General features: G+C 36.6%; 1 protein-coding gene across 2 annotated transcripts in view; it reads left to right on the top strand.

Annotated features, from left to right (window-relative positions):
* LOC109546558 (probable serine/threonine-protein kinase kinX) overlaps positions 1-8,123 on the top strand; it is a 64,307-nt gene extending 56,184 nt beyond the window's left edge. For both annotated transcript variants that reach the window (XM_019917549.2, XM_048667364.1), the window contains 5 exons: positions 4,696-4,829; positions 5,170-5,306; positions 5,444-5,606; positions 5,876-6,003; positions 6,459-8,123. In XM_019917549.2, coding sequence (XP_019773108.2) covers positions 4,696-4,829; positions 5,170-5,306; positions 5,444-5,606; positions 5,876-6,003; positions 6,459-7,990 — 2,094 coding nt within the window. In that variant the 3' untranslated portion in view covers positions 7,991-8,123. The remainder of the gene's footprint in view (positions 1-4,695; positions 4,830-5,169; positions 5,307-5,443; positions 5,607-5,875; positions 6,004-6,458) is intronic.
* Positions 8,124-10,809: the final 2,686 nt, after the last annotated feature.

Genomic DNA, 10,809 nt, shown 5'->3' with positions numbered 1-10,809 from the left:
CAATATTTCCAAAGGAATATTTCACGTACCAATTTAACGACAGTCAACAACAACTAAATGAAAACCGCGCCAAGCACCGATCTTTCATTAATTTAATTTTGAATTTCGAGCCATATGTATTGAATCGAATAGAAACCAGCGAGATTTCAACTAATTAAAAATGTTCTTTAAAAGTTTTTATTTCAAGAATTATTTAAGCGCAATTCGATGTGCGGCGCGATAAGTTATAACGCACCAACGCACAAAGCGGCATCAACTCAAAAGCGCAAATCAACACAGTGTTACCCAGGCCTACCATAAAACTTGAGTAGCCATTATGATTTACATTTTTTTCCTTGCATACCTACATACTCAAAAGAGTAAATTGGTCGAACTTGAGCCGCAGCCTGAGTTCTATAATTGAGTTCTTGCTGCTTGCAGATAAATTGTTATCTATTGAAGTGAATGAATATCTTACACGTAAGAGAGCCACCTTTTTGGAATAGAAATTGTGTACTCATATAAATAAAATAGTTTAGATGTTTGGCCTGATTGCTCAAAAAATTCTGAATCTATTTTGTCCGCAAAACTATTTAAGATAATGGGGATTTTTCTGCCTCAGCTACAAACGACATTGGTGACAATTTCCTTATTAGCACCAACGCTAAAGAGTGTTTGGGGCATTGATACACAATCATAGTTTTGTTAAGTAGTCATATTTTTTTGTTTACTCGGGAATTTAAACAATTACAATTTATAAAACATTTGCTCATAAAACACCTATGCGTCCTACCTACTACAATAAAAAGGCAGATTTTCGGTCGCGCCTCCTCCAACATACAAATCGCAATTGTCTGAGAATGGCAGTATTTTCCTCCAATATACCTACAGCTGTGTAACGCCTTTCTATCAGAAAAAATTTTCAGTTTCAGTTTCAGAATTTTATATTTATAACCAGATAATTTGGACGCCTAAATGGGACATTTTCCAAACAACAGTAATTTTCATTTGTTATTCAGTCAATTTGTTCTATTGAAACAGCGTTAGTAAATCGGTTAAAACGATTAATTTCACCTGGTAACCATTACATGGTAGAGTGAAAGTGAACAATATTATATCGACAAGACAAGGTTACATTTTTTGTCGCGCCAATTAAATAAGTTTAGTGTTATTGCTAGGTGAGGAAATACCTTTTGAGCGTAATGCAATCAGTAATTACAAGTGCACGACAAAGAAAGAAATAAATTGAAATAATTTTTTATCCTCCATCCATGCATTTTTTCAGTCATCGAATACCTTAACCTTTAAATAATATGTAAATCATGTTAATCGTGGACCCTCCCATAAATGTCCAACTGTCTTATAAAACTATAAATTATAGTTATTATTTCGAAACAGGAAGTCTTCCGTCTTAAGTCTCTAAAAGCTGAAGCAAGTATTACTGATAGGCGGTAGACCATACTTCCTGTTTCCGTTTATAGTTTTCCAATACTTGCAAGTTTTAAAGTGCAAGAAATCAATCAATCAAAACTTGCTGTTAAAATATCGTGTAACAAGAATTTATTTTTTTATGTTGTTTCTAAAAGATATAATACAAATTAAACTTTTTCAACTACAAATTATAATTTATTTGGTCCTGATTGAAAATGTGAACTAAAGAAAATGTACATAGGAAACGTACCTTATGTTTATGTTTTATTAATCAACCTGCAATGAATTTCTTATTGTCGAATCCACTTGTAACATAAATTTTGAAATTCTGAACCTGTTAAAAAAGTTTTAAAAAAGCAAAATTTTTTTTTTATTGCACAATGCAAAAACAACCTAAGGAAAAATTAATAACAAGTTAACAAATTGAAATAACCGTTACGATAATTGACATATAAAGAATACCGTACAAGTACTTTCCATCGAATAACAATAATACTACAATGTAATAATAATAACAAATACATTAAAGTATAGAAGTCATTTAATTACACAGTTCATATCATTGGCACATAGATTTGTGGCAAAAAATTCTCCATTTTGATTGGGCATTTCAGTTAATTTTCAGGAGTTGGCACAGTCTTGCTAAACTGGCTTGTTGAGCCAATCCAACGCACGGGCACAATAACTCACCGGTGCAGTTGCGTTGCAGGTGATATTTTTTGTTAGGTAGTGAAAGTAGATTTTGAAATTCCAGCCCCGGCCCTCGTAATGCTTTAATCCGCCCCTGGATTAAATGCTAAGCGTAATTAAAAATGCGCCACAGTGAGACGCGATGTGTTATAATAGAAAACTCGGAAACGAAAAATACTCTACACGTTCAGAGTTGTCCGTTCAGTAATGAATAGTGCACTCTAAATATCGTCAAAATTATTTCAAATCTTCGAAAGTTGACTCAAATTGCATAAAATCCAGAATTTTGGGCGCTTCGTGAATATTGATTTGAAAATGAACGCTTTTACGCAAAAAAACTCTTGACTTTTTTTAACAGAAAGCATAAAACTGGAATTCACTTTTGCATATCTGAAACGGTTCTTTGGAGACAAGCTTCAGATGAGCTTGATGTAAAAATACAAAGCCGCATAAATATTCCGAGAGTAAAAATTTCTGGTGAAGGAATCAACTGTTTAATCGGAACTAAATCCACACTATCAGTAAGCTGAGGCTAATTGTAATGAATACCCAAATTTCCATATCTGAAGCGGTTCTTTAGCGAAAAGGTTCAGATAAGCTTAGTACAAAAATACAAAGCCGCCCAAATAATTCCCAGAGAGAGAAATATAAAGAATCCATATAATTTCAGTTGCTTGCTAGAAAACTGAAATCGGTTTAAACCAAAATATTTATAGATTAGAGGTCACTCTTACAAGCTTTCTGCAAGATGGGGCCCTATCCTCCAATTTCTACCCATTAATCCTCAAGAAGTACACTACACTTTCACAAACTGCCAGAATTATTCTACATTTTCCATCTAAGAATTCGATTATTTACTGATTTTGTGGATTGTAGGGTGCAAACTGAACATTCATACACTTTTTCGAGAAAGAACTGATAGCGAGCTACAGAATAAACATGATTATACAGAATTAGTTGATTACCACCCTGTATAAATAAAAATGTACTTTTGTACACGGTGTTTCCTCATAAATTGACATACCACCCTAGATCGTTTATTTTTAAAAAATTCTGAAAGTAACCAACACAAAAGTTGTTTAATTTTACTCAATTTGTTTAAATCTGAATATAAAATCAAAATATAAAACACGGAAATGTCACAATTTGAAATACCGCCCCGCTTTTAATAAAACACCCTATATATTTTTAGAGGTACCAATAGGATTTCTTTCCTGATTAGAAAAATATATATTTATTTCCGTGTATTATATTTTAATTGTAAATTCAGAATTAAAAAATTAAATATTATTAAACAACTTTTGTGTTGGTCACTTTCACAATTTTTTTGAAACAAGCGATCAAGGGGGATATCAACTTAGGAGGAAACACCCTGTACATGGTGTCCCATAAGCGTATAGCCAAAATGGTACTTTCATATTTTTGGCTAAACAGAACACGATCTAACCTTTGTAAATTTCTGAACCAAGACATCACAATTTACCATTTGCTCGGAGCGGATGGACCAAAACTCATCAGAATATGAGTCTTGCATAGGAGCAAATTCACAGCGAGTTCCATTAAAATACATGGTAACATTCTTTCAATATTACCAAAATCATAATTTTTTTGCAGAACGTTCTCCATAAACCGCTAAAGAGCTTGACATCTTTTCCCAGCAAAAGTTTGGTCGTTTGCTTTGGGCACCAAAATATAGCCAAAAAATACGTCTTAATCAAATAATAATTTTCTTTAGCAGCGACATAAATAATCATATGACTTGACGGAATGGTGAATGCGCCCGAAATATAAATATTTTCTATTTAAATATCTTAAGAAATTAATACACGTTCAATTAAACATATTGATGACAATGTCAAAATATTGTTCTAATAATTATTGTCACAATGTAATTACTATATTACAATGTCTGAAACGAGCACTAAATGATTTTTTTTTCATTTCTAGCCCAAGCTGTTCTTAAAAAAAGTCATCAACTTTCCTGTAGCCCAAAATTTATCTATCTAAAACTTGTATAATTCTCTGTGACTTTGTCTAACTTAACTATGAATAAATTAAAAGTTCCTTCCATTAACGCAACGCAACGTTCTGCACAACTAAACCACCGATGACTTTAGGGTCCCTAGTAAAGAAATCGGATTTTTCTTATTGTTGCTGCTGCCTGCTCTCTGCGACGAATTAAAGCCTACCGTGCGTTTACTTTGTCTTTTTATTAAAATCCAACTTTCTATAAACCCACACAGCAAGAGACCAAGTAAACAAATTGGAAAAGTACATTCCAGGTTGATATTAAATATTTTCAACTCACCTAGATGCTACATAAGTTTTGTGACGTAACGTTAAAGAAGAGTTGACCAGAGTCAGAGTTTTCAATGTTTTCGAAAATAATTTCTTTATCTAACGAAAACATTGAAAACACACGAACTGTAATAAAATGTAAAACAAATTTCGTTTTACTCTCACCGGTTGAGGGGGTGAATTTTAAAAATACCGTACCTATTTATTTTTATTTGAAAACTAAAATGTACAATACGCTATTCTTCGGAAATGTAGATTTTAAATGTAATATAGGAATAATCTACTACTATTTTTCAGGTTTACCATCACTGCTTATTTGGTACGAGATTCGACTTCCTATGCGCCAACTATACTGCCTTTGATCAAAAAACATTTATTTGTCAATTCGTCTCAGAAGTAGACTGCGTAAATTCAAAGAAATTCTGGCATAGGTAAGTCAACAACATTTACAACGCGTAGAATAGATGAAACTGAGGATAATGTTTTGGAAAACTGTAGATTTAACACTGCGTATTTGATAAAATTTTACAGTTTTAACTGCAATTGTCAAACAGTCATTGATCATTTCTTCACATGCTTATTACTTTCCACTTTTTTTAGTTTACTGTGTTTTCTATATGAGCAATTTTCATAAAAATACCTCCAATGCTCTTCAATTTCCACTCAATCAACTATCAAAATAGATATGGTAAATAAATATATATATGGAATATTTTTAATATAATGGTTTTAATAAGAAATAGTTAATTTGTGTATGTATTTTATTTTCAGAAATGATGCTCTCTACCAAGCTCAATCTACCACTACTAGTGCTCCTGTAAATTTAAAAGCAGCCATTTACACCACTGCCCCACCCAATGGTGGCGATCCAATCACTCCACAAGGCAGACCTACCAGAAGACCCGGAGGTATTTCTTATTGATATTCATACATTATTTCTTATGTAATAAATTTGAAGTTAATAAAATTTGAAAAGCAAAAGCGCATATTATACTAATTGTCAGTCAGTGTTTTCGTTAAAATAACGTTTTATTCGTCTAATTAGGAGGATTTCGTCGTCGTCCTGGAGGTAGAAGAAGACCACCAGTGGAGTATTATGACGATGATTATTATGATGACGAATACTATGACGAGAGACCTCGAGCTAGGCCCAGACCCCGACCCAGGCCTGTATATGACGATGATTATGATGAATATGAAGATCAAAGGTATAGTCAACCAAATTAATCGTTACCTATGAACTCAATTATCCCTTCCTTAAGCTTCCAATTTACAGTGGGTTTTCCAATTTAGAACGGTTTAATTTGAAAACAAAATATATTATTACTGCAGAAATCGGAGGAATGATAAACTTGAACGCACGTAGATCGCTGAACTATGAAGGACTAGTCGCCTTCACAGAGAAATTATTAGCACATAGAAGAAACGCGCTGTATAAGTAATGCAAACCCATTTTAATGCCTTATGTGATTTTAAGGTACGAAGCTAGAAGAGGAAATGGAAGAAAGCGTCCGTACAAGAGAAGGAACCAAGAGCGGCGCAAACCTCAAAACGATGATAATGAAGAGGTAGATGACCGATTTGAGGATGAAGATTTTGTAGCAGGTAGCCAAACTTTAAATCTTCTATATTTTTTTATAAAGTTACATTGAATAGTTTTTTATTAATTGCATTTCAATTGAGTTAAGCTATGAAAAAATAGTAAACTTCCTGCTGTATGTACATAAAAAAAGCTTTATTTAAATCGATTAATTTAATATATTTTGTACTTATCTAGACTCCAATATGCAACTGCCATTTTTTAAATCACTTCATGCATTTAATAGTGAAGACGACAGATGATTTTCGAAATAATCTTCAAATATTATTTGGTGATAAAATCATGAACCGTACTCTAGCGTATTATTCTCTCAAGTATTTATTACTACATTAACAAAACTGTATGATCTCGCTATATGCAAAAAAAATATTTTTGGCCTATCAGTAAATGGAGATTACGATTAGGATAAAAATTAAGTTAATTGTACTATAAATTCTCTATTATTCTTTTTTGTTTCTAGCTCCTAAACGTTCAAAAACGAACGATCGCCGCAAACGTCCGATTGCTGATTCTGACGAAGAAGAAGAAGATACTCGAAGTCGTAAGCGAGGTAATGATAGAAACCCCAGCAGAAAAAAGTCGGGTAATCGGCAACCTGTTGAGGAATATGAAGAAGATGATATACCTGAGCCAGAGGATAGCCGCAACAATGAACAAAGGCCAAGAAAAAGACCTAAAGAAAATAAAGAGGATAATGCTAACAGTAATGATGGCAGACCAATTATAAAGCCAAGCACTGGCACCATTTATGATCGACCCAGAGTGGCGCCCAAGATCAATTTACCTGTGCCAAAGAATGCAGCCGATAAATACGCTTATAAAGGAGTTAATAACGGTGGCACTAGTAGAACTACTACCACTGAAACTCCGTTGGAAGAAGAAGAATATGCTGAGGAAGAAATCGAGCCTGCACGCCCAAGTAAAGGGCGAAGAAAACCAGCAAGCGGCTCTCGACAAGAAAATAATGAATCCAAATCTCAACCAAGTGATTCTCGACCAAGAAAGCGCAAACCTGATAGCGAAGAAACTATTGATAAAACGACGTCTAGGCCAAAGCATGCCGTACTGAGAAACAACTTTAGACCTTCTTCTGCCTTGAAGAAAAAACCCCCAGTCAGTCAGGAATATGAGGACGAAGAGTATCTGGACGAAGAAAAAGAGGTAGCAGAACAAAGTGTGTCGGAAAATACGAAAAAAGCTAGTTCAACTACAACTTCAACTAGCACTACAACCAGCCCACCGCAGCCACCAAGGAGGGAACCATCAATGAGAGTAATAAAACGTCCATTTCTCCCAAGTCGCGGAGGAAGCCCATATAGTTCCAGAGGGTTACAGCCTGTTGGGCTTAAAGCCGTAGATAAATCAATTCCTGAAAACGATTCTCAGGAATCGAGAAACGGCGAACAAATAGATTCAAGCAAAGAGGTTGAAGAGGATTATCTTGAAGAGGAACCGGAGACAGATGTTTCTAATACCGAAGAACTTCAAAATGTCAGGAAGCCAGCATTTAAACCATCTCCGGTTTTAGTTAAATCACCAACGCGTCCCCAATATACCGCACCATCTGCTGAAGCCCAGGAATTAATCGAATCTGAACCTTCAAGGCAGCAGTCCTATAAAACGAAGGAATTTGTAGGTCCTCGAACGACCCAACGCCCTAAAATCGCAGACAAAAATCCCTTAGATTTGAATGAATATGATGTAACGTTGAACGACGCTCTAAACCCAACCCTTCCGAACCTACCAGTACGAGCCTTTCCGACAGGATTTAGTTCAGGGAATGATTACGGATACACAAACGCATACTCTAGGCCAAGATATGTTTTGGAGCCTATAATCAGTCCGTCAACTCAGAATTTTGTTTCACCAAACAAAAGATCGCAGCAAAGGTACGAGGCAGTTCCTCAAACGCAGTACACCACCGTAACTAGAGGATACAGACAACAGCAGCCACAACATGCACAAACTCAAGCGATCTACTCTGGTTACTGAAGAATACTCTAATGAATACGCCATATTTTTAAATACTGTTAGTCTAATTTTATAATTTAATTTTGTGTGTTAGATTCTCATGGTTGTGTATCGATATTTGTAAATTTATTGAATAAAATAATATCCAAAATTGGCTAAGATGTTAATTTTTTCTCCTGGTTTAATGGCCTGACCCTGTAGGTTTTAGCCAGGAGAATAAAATGCTATTATTAATTTATACATGTACAGTACAGTCCCAGTGTTTCAAAAGAAGGTCGGATCCGGAAACTATGATTTTGAAACGTGGGTTAGAAGTTGTTCATTATCGGATACAAGTCTATTCGGATCACATCGAGATTCAGGCGAAATCAGATTCTAAGGCCCTCATTAGAATGCTGGCCTCATTAGAACATTATAAACTATTTTATAATGTACTTGTTCTTTCATTTATTTAACGGTGATATAAAGATTTTGCTCAATTTTTAGGCGTTTTAGGCATCGCTTTACGGCATACTTCTATACATATAAACGAAAATCATACATGAAAGTGATAAAAATCTAAATTAGCTACTTACTTTGTCTGTACTAACACAATAACACGTACGAAAACTCAAAACACTGCAACTAAAATGTGCAACAATCGTCCATGGACAACAGATACCTAACCTAAGCTATCCGCCTCTTTGGCGTCTTTAAGATGACATGAACAACTGTGACACATTAACGCAGAGGCAAGTAATAATTATCCCTCGGATTTAGAGGCCCTTTTCACCATTCCCCCTCCATCCACCCCCGCCTTACTATCCCTCTTCTTCACCACCCAGGCGTCCTGACGAAGGCGAGGATCCGTGTCCGCTCTATGTAAGACTTCCGTGCAGGTGAGTGTGGATGCTCCTAGCAGGCGCCTCCTCATGATCGACCAGTGGTGACAAACTCCTAGAAGGTGATACGATGTTTCATCTGTCGTTCCACATTGTGGACATACGAGACACCGATTCCAAGTAGGTGTAAGTGTCTGCTCAGACCGCAGTGGCCTGTCATGACCCCAACTAGAGTTCTCAGGGCCCAGCGAGTCCTTGACATCAGCCATTTGGACGTTGCGTTGTCCTGACCTGGCATACGAATCAATTATTTGTCTTGTCTACACCCTTCCGCCTTTCTCTACGCTCTGTGGTACCTTTAAGGGCCCAGTCGTTGAGTGCGCTTGCTACCTGTCTGTTACTTAGCCCTATGTGAAGTTCGACAATTATTGGGCTCTCAGAAGATCCGCGCCTGGTCAATGGGTCGACCTGCTCGTTCCCCGCGAACCCCATGTGCGCCGGAATCTGTTTTCTGAATTAATTTACCTGTTTCTGTTCTGCCACTTTATTCAGGGCATCCCAGCACTCCTGGATCAGTCTGATGCCCATCCTAACACTGAGAAGTGCATTTAGGGCCGCCTGGCTGCCAGAGTATATGTAAATCTCTCCTTCTGACCTCTTTGTCTGCACCAACCTCGAGGATTGCATATAATTCCGCCTGAAAAAAGTCGTCCAGCCTCCCAATGAAATAGTTGCTCCCAGATTGGTGTCTTGCCGGTACACTCCCGCCCCGGACAATCCCTCTTTCGGGCCGTCACCGTCCTAGAACTCCAGCTTTCTTTTGCTGGGATTTCCACCTTAAACTTCCTTTCTAACCTAAGTCCACTGTCAGGTGGGGCCATCTTTGCACCTAGGACTCCGTATGCCTATGATACGGTCATCGGTATAAGCTATATGGATATTTTATTATGTGAAATGTCTGTTTGATAGTGTCTTTTACTATTACTAGATATACGTCCTGTTCATTACGTCCCTGGGAGCAAAAAATATATCGTTTCCGGGACGACTCGCATGGGATCTGCATGAGATATTTGAGCTATACGAAGGACGGCCTAGGAACATCCTACCAAGGATCATCCCATGTGGGACAACGGAGATCAAAATAGAACGTCCCACGGATCATTTGTGTTTACTGGATGCTCCATGACCTCTTATCTTCTATTATTCTACCGCTCCACTTGCAAGGACGGATTATAGCCGCTCGCGCAAAGCCCKAGACTGAAATGGATATGGGGCCCACTTAAGGGCAGTAAATTGTRAACATTTTTTGAATATTCAGAGATCGCGGGGCCCTCTCAAGGTTGGGGCTCAGGGCTACCACTAGTCTTGGCYTTTTGCGATGTGTCCCGCCCATAGAKTAACTAAAWRGTCCCGCTCAATTCAACTTCTGGGTGGCGGCGTATTTCACGWTATRCAGTGTGTCCAGTATAAAATGATGGAYATTGGGGATATTGGAAACCGTTAAAGATACAGAGTGGACCAAATGGRGACATCTGTCATCAACTTCTTTGAACTCGCAACGGATATACAGGRAAGAAAAGAAAAAAGTGCGTTTTRTAAAATCCTTTATATCGTGTTTATTATAAAAGATACAATAACGAMATTTTYAGGGTGGRGGTAAGAAATGAGCGTRAATTTGACAATAAAGTAAAAAATAATCTAGGCCCACTATGTTCAATRAAGCCGAAGTCAGTGTTTGTTTTTCTTATGGGCGCCATGTTGAATTTCTGCATTTYTAAATTCCCCTTTAAATATGCCCTTCAACCATGTATAACATGTTTATGTTCGGTCAAGATAAATAATTCAAATTAGCAAAATTAAGATTTTATGGTAGTAGGCATTGATACACATACAATACAATACAATACAATTCCTATTGATATAGAGTAAAGTCCGCTTATAGTGAACCCGGTTATAGTGAACTTTCGGTTAAAACGAACTTTTTTCCATTCATTGAAACGTCATCCATAAAGACCAACG

Source organism: Dendroctonus ponderosae, unplaced genomic scaffold (assembly GCF_020466585.1).
Source record: "Dendroctonus ponderosae isolate FM_Combo_2020 unplaced genomic scaffold, Dpon_F_20191213v2 Dpon_F_20191213_6, whole genome shotgun sequence".
NCBI lineage: Eukaryota > Metazoa > Arthropoda > Insecta > Coleoptera > Curculionidae > Dendroctonus > Dendroctonus ponderosae.
Note: the sequence above shows the minus strand (reverse complement) of the source record. Positions and strands in the feature narration are given on the sequence as shown.